The sequence below is a fragment of the Acomys minous genome, assembly GCF_964271855.1.
Source record: "Acomys minous genome assembly, chromosome: 9".
Classification (NCBI taxonomy): Eukaryota; Metazoa; Chordata; class Mammalia; order Rodentia; family Muridae; genus Acomys; species Acomys minous.
Window position 1 is genome coordinate 73,801,282 of NC_140490.1, and position 20,840 is coordinate 73,822,121.

General features: G+C 43.1%; 1 protein-coding gene across 4 annotated transcripts in view; it reads left to right on the forward strand.

Annotated features, from left to right (window-relative positions):
* Nucleotides 1-72: 72 nt before the first annotated feature.
* Nucleotides 73-20,840, forward strand: part of SUGCT (succinyl-CoA:glutarate-CoA transferase) — a 701,020-nt gene continuing 680,252 nt past the window's right edge. For 2 of the 4 annotated variants that reach the window (XM_084796224.1, XM_084796226.1), the window contains exons 1-5: nt 73-225; nt 10,573-10,624; nt 13,169-13,242; nt 18,301-18,386; nt 18,832-18,882. In XM_084796224.1, coding sequence (XP_084652350.1) covers nt 132-225; nt 10,573-10,624; nt 13,169-13,242; nt 18,301-18,386; nt 18,832-18,882 — 357 coding nt within the window. In that variant the 5' untranslated portion in view covers nt 73-131. Of the gene's footprint in view, nt 226-3,891; nt 3,974-10,572; nt 10,625-13,168; nt 13,243-18,300; nt 18,387-18,831; nt 18,883-20,840 lie in introns of those variants that run through there. The other 2 variants (XM_084796223.1, XM_084796225.1) reach the window with 2 other exon arrangements.

The window sequence follows — 20,840 nt, forward strand, 5'->3', positions numbered from 1 at the left end:
ACTGAGGCGGGGTTTGTGGTGGGTGGGACGAAGCTCGAGGGGGCGGGGCCGAGGGATGGGTCGGGACTGGCGCAGGGGCCGAGGGTCAAGGCGAGCATTCCCACAGACTTCTCACTAGGCTGAGGGGGACCATGCTGTGGATGCTGGCCAGGGCGTTGGCTTTTCGGAGACCCGGCCGAGGCTGGTCCCGCGGGAGGGGGCTGTGGACCGGCCACCCGCAGTCAGGTACCCTGGGACACGGAGCGCCCTGGCTTCCTGAGGAGAGCGCTCGCGCCTTGGGAGCACGGGTCTCGGGGCTCCCGGCCGCGTTCGCGCCCTGCTTCTCTTCATCCTACCTTCCAGTCCCCCAGGTTCCGGGTAACTTAAAAACAAAAGAAAAACAAAAGCTGCACCTCCCGCCAAAAGCTGAGTTTTAGAAAGCAGACTAGGACCTTGATAACTTAGAGAGCCTGTGCTGATTACTGCTGGACTTGACCCCTGCGTTTCATTTCTTGTAAAATGGAAGTGGATGAGGTTAGGAAATTGATATTTAACAGAAAAGAAGAAGAAGAAGAAGAAATGAGAATTTAGCCCAAACTTAAATATCTTGTAGTTATAAAGAAGCCGGAGACCTGTCTCAGATATTCTTGTAGAAGACGGAATTTCAAATGACTAGTTACAGTGTTTCCCTTACTCATTGAGAATACTGGAATTAGCTCGGGGAATTTTAGTGCTCCTTACGTTAGGCCAGTGTGTGGTGTGGACCTGTGGGAGCTTTGTTGGTTTAGAATGTTTGTAAGTGTTTTGCCTGCAGTTACTCACATGCACCATGGGCATGCTTGATGCCTTTGGAGATCAGTTCCAGGATTCAAGTTTCCTGGAACTGGAGAAAAGTGTGGTTGAGACTATGTTGTGGGTGCCAGGAACAGAACCTGGGTCCTCGGCAAGAGAAATAAATGCTCTTAAGCCACCGAGTCATCTCTTCAGCCCCTGTGGGTTTCCTTCAGCCAGAGAGCCTTTCTAGAACATTTGGCGGTCAGTCAGTCTCTGATGTCTTCGGTGACACAACTAAAGAGTGTCTTCTCAGCCTTATTCTCTAATGGACACATTGGGGTGGGGGCGGGAAGGGGCGTCAGGGATGGGGCTGTTTAATTTTTTTCCATGGCGGTGCTTATTCTTCGGCAGTTCTCTTTGACTTTCTTGTTTTGCATCATTTTGTCTAGTTTTTGAGACAGGTTCTCAGTACATACCCAGGCTCGAGCACACTTCTTTCTTCTGAAGACAAGTTGTATAATTAGTCAGTGCGTCCCTAGTCCCCAGCACGCTCTTATATTCCATCCACACAATACAGCAGCAATCTGTGAGAGGAAGAGATACAGTGAGCAAACTTTCCGGGCAGATTATGTAAGACAGTGTACTCCCAGACCACCTGTATGGGAGTATATATATGGATTGTCCAAAACTGAATCCATTTTAATCTTTTTAGAGACTCTCTTCTTTCAAATGAGAAATTTGGCAGGAATAAATGATTTGTTTAAACTCACCTAGCAAGATCAGAATTCAGAGTTTTTAAATTCCACAGATGTTTTTTCTTCTGCCTAGAAGTACAAATAGGGGTCTAGAGAGATGGCTCAGAGGTGAAGAGCACTGGGTGCTCTTCTAAAGGTCCTGAGTTCAATTCCCAGCAACCATATGGTGGCTCACAACACTGTACATATAGTAAGTTGATCTTTAAAAGTGAAGTACAAATAGTAGAACATTTGAAAAATGCAGTTTAAAAACATACATCTTGAAAGTAGCGGGCATGGTGACACATGCCTTTTTAAAAAAGATTTAATTATTATTCTAAGATTTATTTATTATGTATACAGTATTCTCCCTGTGTGTGTACACCTGCATGCCAGAAGACGGCACCAGATCATATCATAGATGGTTGTGAGCCACTATGTGGGTGCTGGGAATTGAACTCGGGACCTTTGGAAGAACAGCCAGTGCCCTTACCCACTGAGCTATTTCTCCAGCCCCTGACTTTAATCCTAGCACTGGAGAGGTAAAGGTTCATGGATCTCTGAGTTTGATGCCAGCCTCATCTACATACTGTGTTCAAGAATGGCCAGAGCTACACAGTAGAGAGAACCTGTTTAAAAACAGTTTTGAAAGTGGTACTGTGTAGCATCCTTTGGATATATAGGTTATGAATATACTCTTAGGTGGTAAATCATAGTTAGAGCCAGGGTATTCCTACAACTTAGTTTAGGATTTGCAGTCCAGCTGGATGAGCTGGTGGGCTCCATAGTTGTTTTAATAGAAAATCCCAGATTTACCAATAAAAACTCAGGAGCCAGGTGTTGTGGTGAAAAAACATACTAGCTCAGAGAGGCAAAGAAAGCACCCAATTGAACTTCCTCCTCTGCTCACATCCCAATGGAGAAGGCCCAAAAAGGCTCCCCAGCTCAGCTGACAGCCCAGGAGGAGAAGGTCAAAAACCCAAGGCCAAAAACTTACTAGCTCAAATCCGGAAAACCAAAGGCCAAGGAGCTGAGGAGCCCTAAGAGCCAAGCTAAAACCCCAGGCCCAGGATTGAAGACTCCTCCTACTTCTACATGCCGTCTTAAATCCCCACAACTCAAAGTCCCTCCTCTTTAATCCCTGTCAGCAGGGATTTACAATTCAAGATCAGGGATCACAGTGGGATCAAAGACAGATTTTTGCAGTTCACAATCTCAGGGATCACAAAGATCCTATAACACCCCATATTGAAAATTTCTTTGTAAAGTGAATTTATTGAAAACATAAGGGAAAACATTTTAGTTGTGCTTCCTGGGGCTATAAAAATTAACTATAATGATGGCTGTGAGTATATAGTTGTTTTCTCTTGGAGGGAAAAGGAAATATCCCATTTTTGTTGGCAAATAGACATGGTTCCTGCAGAAAGAACTGCAGTACAATGTAGGGATGACCAGCATTAGAAGACAGGATGATGTGTCAGGTGTGATGGTGCATGCCTGTAATCCCAGCACTCAGGGAGGCAGAGGCAGGCAGAGCTCTGGTCTACAAATTGAGTTCAAGACAGCCAAGGCTACACAGAGAAACCCTGTCTTGGAAAAAAGGGTTGGTTTATGTATACTGCAGTGCTCTCAGGACAGATGTCACCCATGTGGTGTCTTTGATTGCCTTTGTATACATAGACATGAACAGTGCCAATAAATTTTCTGAGTTCTTGAGAACTCTGTGGTGATAATATGTTTTGGAGTGTAGAAATTAAAGCAAGGAAGTGAGAGCAACAAGATGAAGAAATTTAAGTATGAATATGAATGGAGTTTGCTTGTTTCTATATAGTTGCAATCTTTATTTATGTTACCTAAAGGTGTGTGTGTGTGTTTACAGTGGATGTCACCTTTGTTTCTTTTCATGTCATATCTTCAAAACCAAACAACAAAAAAAGCCTACTTGAGAGCCCAATCTATAAAATCAGAGGAGCAATGTTTAAAACAGAGATTGGAGACTCCTGCTCACCATGTACTTTGCCATCATACAAAGAGACTCTGGAATCCCTCTGATAAATTCTTAGCAAAAAAGATTCTGAATATCCCCCCATTTTAGGTAAATGGAGTAATCAGTGCGTCATGCATTCATACTTTGGTTAGAAGTGAACATTTTCATGTTTCTGCGCTTTTAGCGCTTTCTAAATGGAAACTGGGTTAAAGGTCAAACCTTGGAAGTTAAAAGATGATTGATTAGATAGTTTAAAGTATGTGTTTATATTTAAATGGGTCTAAACCACGAGGCTTGGATGCTTTCACGAGAGTCTTCTGTCCTCTTGGAAAGGCTATTTACCAATGGGGTAGGATCTCAGGCAGCAGTTCATTTTCCCTCCAAGGAGTATTTGCACTCATTTATCAGAGGAGGGTAGAAGCTGGGGTGTCATCCTGCACAAACTCCTATATTTTAGCATTGTGGGGGCTCTGAAGAGAATTTAGAGACAGAGAACACAGTGGGTACTCTGAAACAGAATCAGGCTCATAAGGCAGGAGTGAGCATCTCTTTGTATAGGTCTTAGGGGAAGTGTGGGACTTGCCAGCAGAAGCCTGCAGCCAGGTTGCATAGCCACTCGTACCAAGTGTGGGTTTATTGGCTAGAGACCCACAGACAGTTTCTTAGGGTGCCTGCCAGGATGTGAGAGGGATGGGGCTGCTGAAGGTATTGTGGCCTTACCATCAGTCTGGGCTGGAGTCTAAATTAGAAATGTGAGTTGTGTTGTCTGGATACTAACACTATAAGATTACTTTAAATGAGCAGATGACGTTGTAATGTCACTGGGATCTGTATCTTTGTAGTTTTTCAATTATAAAATGATACACATGTGATTCCATGATTTGAGTGTCCCCTCCAAAACAGAAGTTGAAGCTTAATCACAACTATAATAGTATTGGGTTTTAAAAGATGTTTAGGACTTGAGGACTCAGCCCTCAGATGGGTTAGCATGGTTATAAGTTAGTTATTGCTAGAGTGGTTTCTTATAAAAGCAAATTCAACTTCCTTATCCTTGTTGTTGGTGCCCTTTGTCCTCTTGTTTCGGGGAATGGAACACAAAGACTGCATATTGGCACATTGCCCTGCTGGATGTCCCAGGTCTTAAATTATGAGAAATAAATCTGTTGTCTTAATTGAAATTCTCCAATTGTTCTTTTTTACCAATAGAGACTCAGGAGCCAGATGCTGTGGTGAAAAGCCTGCTAGCTCAGAGGCAGGGAAAGCAACCCGCTGACCTTCCTACTTAGCTCCTGTCCTGATGGAAAGTCCCAAAAGGCTCACTAGCTCAGCTGGCAGCCCAGGAGGAAAAGCCCCCGAAGCCCCAAAAGCCAAGCTAAAATCCCAAGCCCAAAGAAATGCCAAGGAGTTTTAAAGAACTCCTTGTACTTCTACATGGTGTCTTAAATACCCCTCACCTCAAGTCCCTCCTACTCTTTAATCCCTGTCAGCTGGTTTCTTGCTTGTCTCTTAACCTAAGATTGGCTTTATTAAGTCCTCTGTACAGATAGCTCTTGGATTAAAGGTGTGTGTAAGGCTGGCTGCACCACACCTTAATCACCTGTTTACAGTAAACAGAAAGGTCTTGGATTAAAGGTGTGTTAGGTCTCAACCACAAGAAACAGGGATTTACAGTTCAATCTCAGGGATCACAATGGAATCGAAGCCGGAGAGATTTTTACAGTTCACAGTCTCAGAGATCACAATGGGATCAAAGTTCCTGTAACAAATCCCTTTTTAAATAAATCACCCAATCTGTGGTTTTCTGTTATAGCAGCAGAAAACCAACAAATACAACCCTTTTTGTGTAAAATGTAAAGATTTAAAAACCACAAGCAAGAAAAATACTGAAGTTTTATCTAAGAAGGAAGGAACTACTTGAAGTAAAACAAACATCAGATAGTTTCTTTCTTTCTTTCTTTCTTTCTTTCTTTCTTTCTTTCTTTCTTTCTTTCTTTCTTTCTTTCTTCAAAACAGGGTTTCTCTGTGTAGCCTTAACTGTCCTGTACTTGCCTGGTAGACTGGGCTGGCCTGGAACTCACAACGATCCACCTGCTACCTCCAGAGTGCTGGCATTACAGGCAGGAAGCACCACACCCTGCTAGATCTTTTTAAAACAGGAAACAGAAACTTTTAAAGTGGACAAACCAACCATAAAAAAATGGTATAATCTGGGAATATGAAGACCTACACCTGTGCTTTATGTATTTCCAGTAAATAATGACTGGCTAAAAGGTTAATTTTTGTTTTTGAAACAGGGTCTTACTATGGAGCCCTGACTGGCCTGGAACTCTCCATTGTAGGCTGGTCTCATACCTGCCTCTGCCTTCTCACTGTTGGAAGTAAAGGCATATACCCCCCACCTAGCCAAAGGTTAATATTTTTCTACTGAAATCTATAAGAAAAAAGATTAATGTGCTCTTTGAAATATGAGCAAATAACCAAAAAGCATTCCACATATAAACAATGATGGCACTCTATTTTTTAACTGTCAAATTTGTAATAAATAAATACAACCCTCCAAATCAAGATTATACTCAAGATTAGGGGAAATGATGGACAACACTGTCGTTGTACACTGCTGGTGGCAGCACACATGGGTGAAACCTTTCTGAAGGAGAGTTTGATAATATTAAAAGTTCTAAAGCATTTGCCATTTGCCATTTCCTTAGAAACAAACTCCTTGATTTTTCTCCATTTCCCCAAACTCTAAAGGCCTTATTAAACATTAATTTTACCTTTCCCATTTGAAGACCCTGGGAAGATTGTGTAACCCTTTATACACAGAATATTTCTACACACCTCTCTTGCTTCTCAGAGTTACCCACCGGACACTGTCACAAAGCAAATGATAAAACCTTCCATCTCATGGACACATTCATCCCCACACGCCTTTGCAGCCCCTTCCTCTCCCTTGGATCGTCTTCTGAGCTAGGCATGTTCAGTGTTTTGTGAAATAAGGGCTTAGTGTTCTTTTTAATGCAATACTTTTATTCTTTGAGACATATTTAATTCTTTCTTTTACTTTTGAAATTACCATACAATTCTATATACCCCCTTCCGTTTCCTTCTTCTAAGCCGTCTCATATATTTATCCTTATTTTCTAATTTATGAATTCTGTTTTCATTAATTTTTGTTATATATTTGCCTCCCCTGCTCCCCTAACTCCTTCCAGATTCATCTGTCTCCTACCCCTCCCAGCATTTTTTGTCTTCTCCCTCTTCCTCCTCCTCTTCTACTTCTCTCCTTCCCTCTCTCCTCTTCCCTCTCCTCTCTCTCCCTCTCTCCTCCACACCCCCTTTTGTTATTGCCCTCCCCCTCCCTCCCTTCCTTCCTCCCTCCCTCCCTCCTTCCCTCTTCCCTCTCCTCTTTTCCTTCTTCTCTAGCCCTGTGAGTCCCAATTGTGCTGTTCACATACTTACTGTGTGACACTGTGCATGGTCAATCTAGCAGGGGCCATACCCTTAAGAAATGCTGACCCCTCCCCTCTCCAGAGCCATTAACTGTCAATCACTCCTCTGCTAAGTGTGGGTGTGAATGAGATCTTCCCCAAACCATGCTAGAATGTTGGCTAGCTTGATCTTGTGCAGATCCTGTGCCGGTACCCACAGCTGCTGTGAATTCATGAGTACGCTCTTCCTGTCATGTCCAGAAGATGCTGTTTTGCTCTGGCCTTTTCTGACCTCTGGCTGTTACAGACTTTTCACACACCTTCTTCTGTAATAGTTCCTGAGCCCATGCCTGTGAATGCGTGTGTGTGCATGCATGTGTGTATATGTGTGTGTACATGCACTGCCCACCTTTTCCCTCTCTCTCTCTCTCTCTCTCTCTCTCTCTCTCTCTCTCTGTGTGTTTTAATAATAGAGACGCTACAGTTGTGATTGAGAGCACTTCCTGATGTCCACTGACACTCTCTGTCTGTACTTTGATCTGTTGTGAGTTTCTGTATCAACTGCTGCCCTCTGCACAAAGAAATGAGTAATAAAAAAAAAAGTATGGAGAGAGCTACACTACTGTAGGGACATAGACATACAGAGAGCAATTTGATACTGTATAGTGTTAGCTAAATAGTAGTATTTGGATCACTTGGGCCTGATTAAATGAGCTTCTTGCACTCTGTTGGATTGGAATAGCCTGTTATCCTACCTCACACACCTTCCTTTCTTTGTTTCTTCTTCCCTTTCTTCCTTTCTTTCTACTTCACCTTGTTTCTTTCTACCTTTCTGTCCTTTTTTACATGCTTTCTTTATTCTTTCTGTTGTTGTTGCTGTTATTTTCCAGATAGCGGGTCTCTTTGTGTGGCCCTGGGTGTCCTGGAGCTTGCTCTGTAGACCAGGCTGGCCCCAAACTCACAGAAATCTACCTGCCTCTGCCTCCCAAGTACTGGGATTAAAGGCGTGCACCACCACTGCCCAGCCACACACATCTTCTTTGTTGCTTTGATCCTTAATACTTCTCGTTAGTACTTACAGGGGTATTTCAGCAGCACAGGAACCTCAGTTGAGGAGATGCCTCCAGGAGCTCTGGCTGTAAGGCATTTTCTCAATTAGTGATCAGTGTGGGAGGGGCCTGCCCATAGTGGGTGGTGCCATTGTTTGGCTGGTAGCCCTGGGTTCTGTAAGAAAGCAGGCTGAGAAAGCCATGTGAACCAAGTGTGTAAATACTTCTTCATTAGCTCTCGCCTCTCTGGGTCTCTGAGTAACTGTCCTGACTTCCTTCAATAATGAACAACAATATGGAGGTGTAAGTCAAATAGACCCTTTCCTCTCCATGTTGCTTTTTAGGTCATGGTGTTTCAGTGAAACAGTAGAATTCCTAACTAAGACAAAGTCCATTGTACAGATCATCAGACTTTATATTTCATTAGTCAGTTCACACAAAAGCATTGTGTTGTGTTCACAGCACAGTTCAAAGGTTCATCTGCCCATGTGTCTGAGATCTGCTTAACCTTTTTTTTTCTTGCTGCGTTTTAGGTATCCTGAATCACTATGTGCCCTTTTCATCCTCAGCACCCTCTCTAAAAATGCTCTCTTCCTTTGTATGATCCATTGTCTGTTTTTGTTTTGTTACTCATCTTTTTGTTGAATGGTGACCCCTAGAGGCAATTCTTTTCTGAGAAAGGATACATGGGAGTAAAGGTTTTCAGTGTTATTTTTCCTTTCACAAATACTTTGTATCTTGCTTGGATGTAGAACTTAGGGAAGAAATTTCTGTACCCTCAAATTTTAAAGATTTTCCTCCATTTTAGCTTCTAAAGATCTGATTGAGAAATCTGATACCAGGGCATGAAGAGATGGCCCAGTAATTAAGACTGCTTGCTGCTCTTACAGTTCAGTTTCGAGCACACACTGGGCAGTGCACAAACTCCTGTAACTCCATCTTTATGGGATCGGATACCCTTTTCTGGCTCCCATTGGTACTCGCATACATGCAAGTGCCAAATCATTCTGTTTCAGAAACACACACAACCACACACACACAACTCTTAAAGAAATCTGAAACTATCCTGATCAGCAGTCCTTTACATGTGTACGTGTTGTCTTTCTGTGTCTTGAAATACTTCGTATCTTCTTTTGTTAGAAAAAATGTTTAAAATTTTTTACAGTGATGTGTTTGGGTGCATGCATTTTTTCCTTATTTAATTTTTCTTTAAAGATGTATTTATTATTATTTATACAGTACTCTGCATATGAGCCTAAAGGCCAGAAGAGGGCACCAGATCGCATTGTAGATGGTTGTGAGCTACCATGTGGTTCCTGGGAATTGAACTCAAGACCTTTGGAGGAACAGTCACTTCTCTTAACCTCTAAGCCATCTCTCCAGCCCTAATTTTTCCATATAATATACTTTTAACATGGTTTTCCCCTTCACCAACTCTTCCCAGAGTTGGTTATTTTATTTGCACATGTGTGTATGCAAAAAGGTGTGCATGTCCCCAGTAAATGTTGTAAGTCAGTGGACAACTTGTGGGAGTTGGTTTTCTTCTATTTTGTGTGTTCCAGGTGTAGAACTCAGGGTGTCAGCGTTGGAAGTCACTGCCTTTAGCAGCTAAGCCATGTTACCAGTCCTGATTGTTAGTGTTAACTGTCAACTTGATACGCTCCACAGTAGGTTTAGAAGAGAGTTTTGGTGAGGGAGTTTTCTATATCAAGTCAGCCTATTCAGATGTGTCAGCCAGTTCACAGTTGTGGTCCTTTTGACTTCGGTGAGCATTGGAGGGCATATATTAATCTGTGTGTATTAGTATGGTGTGCACTCATTTTAGTAACTAAGATTAGGTGTGAGAATAACATAGGCAAGCACAGACAGGCCTGAGTATTAGATTTAGATGGATGTTGAGAAGAAAAAAATTGAAATGGTGGGTTACAAACTGAGAGAAAGCCAAAATACTGTTAGGATTCACAGATTGTAGAAACTGTTAAAACTAGATGGTAAAATCAAGAAGTACAAAGAAAATGTAAGGCTGGCCAAAAAGGAGCCAGGAGTACATGAGAGACAGGTGAAAAGTACTCTATAGAGAGTGCACAATAAAATCATGGGCAGGGCAGTACACAGAACAGCATAGAAACCCGACTGAGAGTAACAAAATCAAGCCCTCCAGGGGACATACAGGCAAGAGTGGGAATTAAATACAGGAAGTTAGAAGCATAAAGAATATTCTGTGGAGTAAATTTCTGCCTCATTTGTGCAGCTTGGAAAAGTACAGTTGTCACACCCCCCTGGCTCCACTTGGTGTTGCTCAGTGAGGGATGTTTGAGTGACAGGCCTCAGGCTTGGAAGCCTCCCTGGTCCTGGTCTGTGCATTCTGAGACTGCAGAGGTGAGAGGTTGTAAATCCTTTCCTACGGCTCCTGCAGAACCCTGTAGATTTCTTTCTTTCTTTCTTTTTTCTTTTTCTTTTTTGAATGAGACAGGCCTAGGTTTCAAAGTTATATATCAAATAGAATTATTGTGAAGGGAAATTCTTTTTGATAATAACAGATTACTTAGAATATAAAGAATTATACATTGTTTACTTTGAAAAATTGTGATTTATACTTTTCAATGTTATCTGTCTGGCAGATACCGAGAATACGAAGCCCCTGGAGGGTGTGCGGATTCTGGACCTAACAAGGTTTGTGTCGGGTTACCTGCAGTTGAGCGGTTACCTGCAGCTGAGTGGTTACCTGCAGTTGAGCGGTTACCTGCAGCTGAGTGGTTACCTGCAGTTGAGCGGTTACCTGCAGTTGAGTGGTTACCTGCAGTTGAGTGGTTACCTGCAGTTGAGCGGTTACCTGCAGCTGAGTGGTTACCTGCAGTTGAGCGGTTACCTGCAGTTGAGTGGTTACCTGCAGTTGAGTGGTTACCTGCAGTTGAGTGGTTACCTGCAGCTGAGCGGTTACCTGCAGTTGAGCGGTTACCTGCAGTTGAGCGGTTACCTGCAGTTGAGTGGTTACCTGCAGTTGAGTGGTTACCTGCAGCTGAGCGGTTACCTGCAGTTGAGCGGTTACCTGCAGTTGAACGGTTACCTGCAGCTGAGTGGTTACCTGCAGTTGAGTGGTTACCTGCAGCTGAGTGGTTACCTGCAGTTGAGCGGTTACCTGCAGCTGAGTGGTTACCTGCAGTTGAGTGGTTACCTGCAGTTGAGTGGTTACCTGCAGCTGAGCGGTTACCTGCAGCTGAGTGGTTACCTGCAGTTGAGTGGTTACCTGCAGCTGAGCGGTTACCTGCAGCTGAGTGGTTACCTGCAGTTGAGCGGTTACCTGCAGCTGAGTGGTTACCTGCAGTTGAGCGGTTACCTGCAGTTGAGTGGTTACCTGCAGTTGAGTGGTTACCTGCAGCTGAGCGGTTACCTGCAGCTGAGTGGTTACCTGCAGTTGAGCGGTTACCTGCAGCTGAGCGGTTACCTGCAGTTGAGTGGTTACCTGCAGTTGAGCGGTTACCTGCAGCTGAGCGGTTACCTGCAGTTGAGCGGTTACCTGCAGTTGAGTGGTTACCTGCAGTTGAGTGGTTACCTGCAGTTGAACGGTTACCTGCAGTTGAGCGGTTACCTGCAGCTGAGCGGTTACCTGCAGCTGAGCGGTTACCTGCAGTTGAGCGGTTACCTGCAGTTGAGCAGTTACCTGCAGTTGAGAGTGGTTACCTGCAGTTGAGAGTGGTTACCTGCAGTTGAGCGGTTACCTGCAGCTGAGCGGTTACCTGCAGCTGAGCGGTTACCTGCAGTTGAGCGGTTACCTGCAGTTGAGCAGTTACCTGCAGTTGAGAGTGGTTACCTGCAGTTGAGAGTGGTTACCTGCAGTTGAGTGGTTACCTGCAGCTGAGTGGTTACCTGCAGTTGAGCGGTTACCTGCAGCTGAGCGGTTACCTGCAGCTGAGCGGTTACCTGCAGTTGAGCGGTTACCTGCAGTTGAGTGGTTACCTGCAGTTGAGAGTGGTTACCTGCAGTTGAGTGGTTACCTGCAGCTGAGTGGTTACCTGCAGTTGAGCGGTTACCTGCAGTTGAGCGGTTACCTGCAGCTGAGCGGTTACCTGCAGCTGAGCGGTTACCTGCAGTTGAGTGGTTACCTGCAGCTGAGCGGTTACGTGCAGCTGAGCGGTTACCTGCAGCTGAGCGGTTACCTGCAGCTGAGCGGTTACCTGCAGCTGAGCGGTTACCTGCAGCTGAGCGGTTACCTGCAGCTGAGCGGTTACCTGCAGCTGAGCGGTTACCTGCAGCTGAGCGGTTACCTGCAGTTGAGAGCGGTTACCTGCAGTTGAGAGTGGTTACGTGCAGTTGAGAGCGGTTACCTGCAGCTGAACGGTTACCTGCAGTTGAGTGGTTACCTGCAGCTGAGTGATTGAGTTTCCTCCTTTTTAAAGGCTTTATTAGTTTTTAGATTGTATGGACATATTTACATGCTTATATTGAAATCTTGGTGAATGAACAGAAAAGAAATTCTGAAATTCTGGACTATTATTAATTTTAAAGACAGTAGTGTATTTATGAATTTCCCAATATACATAGTTGCATACAATTAACTATCCTCAAATTGTAACTATTGAAATTAATTTTTTTACCTTTTCCCCCAGAAAGTGTTCCTTTGTGTACCCCTTGCTATCGTGGAACTCACTTCGTAGACCACATTGATCTCAAACTAGGAGATTTGCCTGCCTTTGCCTTCCTAGTGTTGGCATTAAAGCTGTGCACCACCACTACCCTGCAGGTTTTTTTAAATCTATATTTTAAGTGTACCAATACATTTTGAAGTGTTTCCTATGCTCATTAAATTTAGCAAAAGATTACATTTATAGATGTCACATAGCTACCTGGTTATCCCCCAAATTTTACTTTTATAAATAAGGCTTTTTTTTTTTTTTGAGACAAGGTTCCCTGTGTTAATCTTGACTGTTCCGGACTCACTTTGTAGACCAAGCTGATAAGGCCTTTTTATATGCAAATCTTTGCTTTCTTTGCTTTAGTTTCATTTTTTCCCCCCTTAGGATAGAATTCTAGAAATAAAGTTCCTGCACTAAAGGGGTTATATTTTTTAAAGCTCTTGATAAATATGGAACATTGCAATTTTATCAAGTTTGATCATTGCTAGCTTTATATGAGCTTCTCTGTGTTAACTGACTTAAGAAAATAGTTAATACAAAAATTTCAAGATGGTCATTTGTCTATTACTGTTTAACATTGTAGAGTTCTGGCAGGACCTTTTGCCACGATGAATTTAGGAGATCTTGGAGCAGAGGTTATAAAAGTGGAAAGACCAGGTAAATCTATTTACTTTTAAAAAGTAGAGCCAGGCTAACAAATGTTTTTGGTAATTCTTTAAGTAATTCAGGATTAGTATGTCCATAAGTTAAGTAAGGAAATAATGGAAATGAGGCAATTTCTTCATTTTCTCTTTCTCTATATCTATATTAATTATCTTTTTATCTATATGACTCAAAGACTAGGCTCAAACCAGTTCCTTTTCATATACTGAAAGAGTCTGTTATGATATGTAATTACAGTGCTGATGGCAACACCATAGTGCTTGGCAAAGTTCTAAGCCCTCCACTGATTTTAGCTTAATCTTCTCAATAACTCTGTGTGCTGATGAAGTAGTCCTAACATAGAAGGGATAGACAAACACTCAGCTCTGATCCTGGCTCTCCGAAGCCGGAGTGGTCTCATGAGTGAGGTTGCTAGGTTTCATGACTTTAGACTGAAGGGCAAAGCAGTAGAAAAGGAGGAAATAGGATAAAGATAGAGAGAAGAAAAAAGAATCAAAGTTGTTTTTTTTAGCAAGAGACCCAAATACCCTAACCTAAGTCATTATTTTCTAATAGAATAATTATTTATTTTCTTTTCTCTCTTTCTCCCTCTCTCTCTCTCTCTCTCTCTCTCTCTCTCTCTCTCTCTCTCTCTTTTCTTTTTCTTTTTTTTTTGTTTTTTGAGACAGGGTTTCTCTGTGTAGCCTTGGCTGTCTTGGACTCACTTTGTAGACCAGGCTGACCTTGAACTCACAGTGATCTGCCTGCCTCTGCCTCCCGAGTGCTGGGATTAAAGGTGTGCACCACCACGCCCAGCTCATTATTTTACTATAATAAAAGTTTGGTTTATAAAGAGCAAAATCTAGGTACATTCTTTGGCAACCCTACACCTGACAGAGGGCTGATATCCAAAATATATAAAGAACTCAAGAAACTAGACATCAACAAACCAATACAATTAGACAATGATGTACAGATATAGAGAATTCTTGATAGAGGAATCTGTCTCTTAGAGACATGTTCAACATCCTTAGTCATCAGGGAAATGCAAATCAAACCAACTCTGAGATTTTATCTTATACTTGTCAGAATGGCTAAGGTAAAAAGCTCAAGGAACAGCTCACGCTGGCGAGGATGTGGAGCAAGGGGAACACTCCTTCATGGCTGGTGTGAGTGCAAACTTGTACAACAACTTTGAAAATCAATCTGGTGCTTTCTCAGAAAATTGGTGTTAGAGTTACATCAAGACCCAGCTATTCTACTCCTGGGCATACACCCAGAAGATGCTCCACTACACAACAAGGACACTTACTTAACTATGCTCATAGCAGCTTTTTTTGTAATAGCCAGGAACTGGGAACAACCTAATTTTTTTTCAAAAAAAGAATGGATAAAGAAAATGTGGTGCATTTACACAGTGGAGTATTACTCAGCTAGTAAAAACAATGACATCATGAAATTTGGAGGCAAATGGATGGAACTGGAAAAGACCATCCTGAGTAAGGTAGCCCAGAAAGACACACATGGTATCCACTCGCTTATAAGTGGATATTAGTGATAACCATCCTACAAAACAGAGGCTTGAAGAAGCTAAGTAACAAGGTGAGCCCAAGAGGGGTTACTTGAATCTCACTGGGAAGAGAAAATAGAGTAGACATGCAGGGTGGCTGAAAGGAAGGAAGAGGGTGAGGGAGGGGGTTCAAATGGGGGCAGGGGGGTAATGTAGGGGGAGGACTGAGGGAGGGAGTCCTGGGAGAGACAGTTGGGATGAGGGCTGTATCTCTGGGAGGACCTAAAAACCTAGGACAATGGAAACTCCCAGGAATCTGTGAGGGTGACCCTGGCTAAGACTCCTAGCATTGAGGGACATGGAGCCTGACACAGCGATCTCCTGTGATTAGGTAAGACTTTCACTGGAGGGATAGGGACACCAACCCAGCCACAAAACCTTCGACCCATCACTTCTCCTACCAACAAATGTGCAGGGCTAAAAGATGGAGCAGAAATTGAGGGAATAACCAACCCATCACTGGCCCAACCTGCCATGAGAGGGAGCCCACCCCTTATACTATTATTGATATTTTGCTATCCTTGCGGACAGGAGCCGAGCTTAACTGTCATTAGACAGACTTCACCCAGCAACTAATGGAAACAGATGCAAAGACCCATAGGCGTACATTAGGCAGAGCTTGGGGAATCCTGTAGAAAAGGGGAGGAGGGATTGAAAGAGCCAGAGGGGTCAAGGACACCACAAGAAAACTGGCAGAATCAGCTAACTTGGGCCCATAGAGGCTCCTAGAGACTGAACTGCCAACCAAAGAGCATGTGTTGGATGGACCTAGGCCCTCTGCACAATTGTGCAATCTAGGTCGCTGCTGTTAGGGCTCCAGTCCCCCAATCCAAAGGGGAGGAAGTGGAAGGGGGGAAAGGCTGTGATAAGGAGACTGCTGGTTGTGCGTACCTGTGAGTGCCAGAAACAGACTTCCTGGGAGGCAGGCTTCAGTGGCACAGCTTGTTTAATTGGGGTGTTGGACAGGAACTAAGGCTACTTAACCCTCTGGGGAGTGGATAGAGCCAAGGTGCAGGGAATGCCTTATTGGCTTGAAGAGGAAGTCCAGGTACTTGTTGGACATGACCTTATAAGGAGAGAGGAAGTTTAACCTGTAACAGCATCTCAAGGGTGGCAGAGGTGGGGGCCATAAAGCTACATGCACTAGGACATGCAGGCTCAGACAGGGAGGGAATGGTCCTACCCCTGCTGAACTCAAGATGAGCTTCTCTGGGTTTGGACATGCCTTGATCTCACTCTTGCTCTGTGTGGTAGCACAGTTCCACAGCCCCACAGGTCATCATGTGGGACTCCTAACAGTGGGAGCAGGGGCTGTTTCTGACTCTGTTGCCTGTCTCTGGATCCCTTTCTCCTAACTGGGCTGGCTCATCTAGTCTCAGTAGGAGAAGATGCACTTAGTCTTACTGCAACTTGATATGCTGGGGTTGGGTGACACCCATGGAGGGGAGAGGGAGGAGGGGAGGGAAAGGGAGAGGGAAAGACTGGGGGGGGAGGGAAACAGTGATTGGGATGTAAAGTAAACAACAACAACAACAAAGCTAGGCAGACTGCCTTGCCAGGCCGTAGGGGAAGAGCACAAACTCAGTCCTGATAGGACTTGATGGATTGGGGTGGGTGGGTAGGGGGCTCCCCTTTTCCGAGGAATAGGGGAGGCGGGATGGGGGAGGGAGAGGATGGCTGGGAGGAGAGGAGGGAGGGTGCTATGACTGAGATGTAAAATGAATAAATAAATTATAAAAATAAAAAATGTTAAGTTTACATAAATTCTTTGGCATTTTTTATTCTTTAAAAATTGATTGATTTACTTATAGCATCTCTTTACGTATCCCAGGTTGGTCTGTAGCCTCAAAGTCTCAGACTCAAGTCCTAGGATGCCATCTTTCCTGTTCATTCTTTTTCCTTTGCCTTCCAAGTAAACACCCTCTGTGTACACATCTATCTGAGCCCATGCTTGTCAATCTCCACTGCCCAAAGTGCCTCTCAGTCCCTGTTTCCAGAGGCCACAGCTCACCCTCCCAGTCAGTGGTTTATGCCACTTTTTGTCATTGCTGGATATTCTGGGGAATGCTGAACACCCACCTCCCCCACTGTGTAAAGTTCTAAGTCTCTTATTGCAATCCTATTTTCATACCATACCTCTTCATGGTTCTTTTCCTTTTGATGGAAGGGGGAAAGGTGGGGGGGGGGGAGGGAAGAAGTGAGGGAGAGGGAGAGGGAGAGAGAGAGGGGGGGGAGGGAGGGAGGGAGGGAGAGAGAGAGAGAGAGAGAGAGAGAGAGAGAGAGAGAGAAGAGAGAGAGAAAAGAGAGAGAAGAGAGACAGAGGAGAGAGAGGGGAGAGACAGGTGTTGCTAGGTGCTGCATGCCGGCCTTAAGTTAATGATCTTGCCACCGCATCAGCAGTGTGAAGATAACAGGCTTCAATTAAACCATTGCTTTTCTTGCACCACTGTTCCAAGATAGAACAGCCATTTTAATTCTCTTGCCATTTTAGTTGGTTACCAAGTTAGCATTTGTATTGCTCTGTGGATTCTCTTTCTCTTCCTAGTGGGTGCTGGGAATAAGGGCAGACTGCCACACCCACCTGAATTTATGTGGGTTCTGGGGATTTGAACTGTGGTCTTCATGCTTGTGCAGCAAGCACATTACTTACTGCTGAGCCATTGTCCCAGGCTCTATTTTGGCTTTTCTTATTTTTATTATGGAAATATTTTATAGATTATTTGTCACTGTTGTATAGTCAGCCCCTTGTGCTAATTTAGCATATATACTCACATTATGATTCTGATTTAAATAATATGTAACGTGCATCTTTGGTTTACTTCGTATTTTCATTTTACATTTAATGTCAAGAAATAATGAAGGGACTTACCAATATGCTTCCCAAAAATTAAAAATAACCCCCCCAAGTTTGTTGTTTATCAACTCTAAAGAGTGCTAGAAAAATATTTCCTTCTGGATTTTGACCTTCAATACTGCAAATTAGTGAAAGTGAATATGGAATGATTTGGCAGTTGGTATTAAAAAATGGAGGTCTGAGTTGGGTGCAGTGGTGTACGCCTGTAATCCCAGCACTCAGGGAGGCAGAGGCAAGGGGATCTCTGTGAGTTCAAGGTCAGCCAGGTCTACAAAGCAATTCTAGGACAGTCAGTGTTACATAGAGAAACCCTGTCTTGAAAACCCCACCTCCCAAAAAAAGTGGAGATCTGGGAAGTTCTGTTGAGTACGGAAGCCCCAAGGGGTAAGGATTCCCTAGGATGAGTTAATGCTTTTTCGAGGGGCGCTTTTCAAGACAGGGTCTCTCTCTGTAGCCCTGAGTGTCCTAGGACTGTGTCTGTAGTCTCAAAGTCACAGAGATCCACCTGCCTCTGCCTTTCTAGAGCTGGGGTTAAAGGTGTGTGCCTTTAAACCCACTACAGGCAGAATTGACCCTCTTTAAGTATCTTGAATATGCACACAAGTAAGCCTGTTGGCTTGTGATTAATAGCTCATGTTACCATTTACAGGAGCTGGTGATGACACAAGAACGTGGGGACCTCCTTTTGTGAACACAGAAAGTACATATTTTCTTAGTGTTAATCGAAATAAAAAAGTAAGACTATTTCCTGTTTTTACTTTATTTGTGTAATTCTCTTGGCAGTTACAAAACTTTTGATACCACGGCTTGCTTTTTGATATGTAACTAATATTTCAGGTATTCATGACTACAACCAAGCAATAGACTTTTTATTACTATTCATCCTCTGTTAAATAACTTAAGAAATTATGAGAATACATAATGGAAATATTCTGTGAAAGACAAGCAATATGGTTCTTTACACTTATTGCTCCTTATTGGTGTTATACAGCAAAAGTATTCACTATGGTTTCAGTCAGATAAACATTTGATTGTAAGTGAAGTCAAGTATTTATTCAATAAGAAACTAAGCTTGCTCTACAATTAGAATTTACATGATATGAATGGCTCTGCTACTGAACTGACAGTAATGATGAAAAGGTTTATGAAAACATTTTAATGTCTATATTTTGGTTTTTAGAGTATAGCTGTTAATATCAAGGATCCAAGAGGGGTGAGAATCATCAAAGAGGTACAGTATGTTCTATGGCATATTAGTGCTTGGGTTCTTATTAGGGATTTGGGCATCTGGGAAAAGGGTCTTAAAACTTTGTGGGGTTTTTTTTTTTTTGCCAATCTGTAAGTTGTGGCTATAAATTCTATTTAGTATTTGAGTTGACTCTTTTTGGTGGCATGTTTTCCACTCGTGTTTTGGATTTTAAAATTGTAATTAAAATCTACTTACATCACCCCTCCTTCTTTCAACCATTCCCATGTCCCCTCCGTACTTCCTTCCACATTCATGGCCTCTTCTTCTTTAATTACTACTGTTATACACATGCATATGTTAATAAACATATAAAGACAACCCACCGAGTCCATTAAGTGCTGCTTGTATGTATACCTGAGTTTACGTGTTTTTAGTAAGCATAGTGCTCTCAATACTTTCTTGTTTCTTGCATATAGTTAGAATCCCAGTGTTACGGACAGACTTCTTTTGGCATCAGTTCTATTCTTGAGTACTGTACTTCTATTTTCCCCTCAAAGCCTCAGAATTTTTATGTAAATGAAGCATCATGATCTTAAATTTTGAGCCAGTGAGATGGCTCAGGTGGTAAAGGTGCTTGCTGCCAAGAAAATCAATCTTAGGAGTCACAGAATGGAAAGACTATACCCAGAAGATGCTTCACCACACAACAAGGACGTATGCTCAACTATGTTCATAGCAGCCTCATTTGTAATAGCCAGAACCTGGAAACAGCCTAAGTGTCCCTCAGTCGAAGAATGGATAAAGAAACTGTGGCACATTTACACAATGGAATACTACTCAGCTTTTAAGAACAAGGAAATCGGAGGCTGGAGAGATGGCTCAGAGGTTAAGAGCATTGCTTGCTCTTCCAGAGGTCTTGAGTTCAACTCCAAGCAACCACATGGTTGCTCATAACCATCTGTAATGAGATCTGGTGCCCTCTTCTGGCGGGCAGACACAGATGCAGGCAGAACATGGTATATGTAATAAATAAATAAATCTTAAAAAACAAACAAACAAAAACCAAGGAAATCTTGAAAATTGCAGACAAATGGATGGAACTAGAAATGACTATACTGAGTGAGTTAACCCAGACCCAGAAAGAATCACATGGTATATACTCACTTATAATTGGATATTATTTATTTTTAAAAATTAATTTATTCAGATTACAACTCAGTTGTTTTCCCCTCACTTGTATCCTCCTGTCTCTCCCTCCCTCCCTCTTTCACCCTATTCCCCTCCCCTAGATGTGTGACAGAAGGGGACCTCCTCCCCTATCAAGTCTCATCTTGGTAGCCTGCTTATCCTTTGAGTGCCTTCAGGTCTCCCTACCAAGGGGGAAGTGGTCAAATATGGGGCACCAGAGTTCATGTCCGAGTCAGTCCCTGCTCTCATGCAACTGTGGAGAATGTCCTGTCCATTGGCTAGATCTGAGTAGGGGTTCAATGTTTACTGCATGTATTGTCCCTGGTTAGTGCAGTAGTTTGAGCAGAACCTCTGGGCCCAGATCTGCCCATCATGATGTTCTTCTTGTAGGTTTCTAGAACCCCCTGGATCCTTCTATTTCCCCATTTTCCCATACTTCTCTCACCTAGAGTCCCAGTAGGGAGTCCTTGCATCTATCCCCATCTCCTGGTAAGTGAAGACTTTCATGGGACATCCTTTTTGGGCTAGTGTATTTTTTGGTTTGTTTTTTTGAGACAGGGTTTCTCTATGTAGCCCTAGCTGTCCTGGAACTTTCGCTGCAGATCAGGTTAGCCTCGAACTCAGATATACCCTATTTCTGTCTCTCGAGTACTGGGATTAAAGGTCTGCACCACTTGTAAACAAACAAACAAACAAATAAATAAATGTGCTTTTGTTTCTTTCTGTTTTTTAAAAAGAATCTTCATTGCCATGGAAGGAGACTGTGTGGCCTGGGATGTAAATGACACACTAGAGTCACATAGCTCATGCTA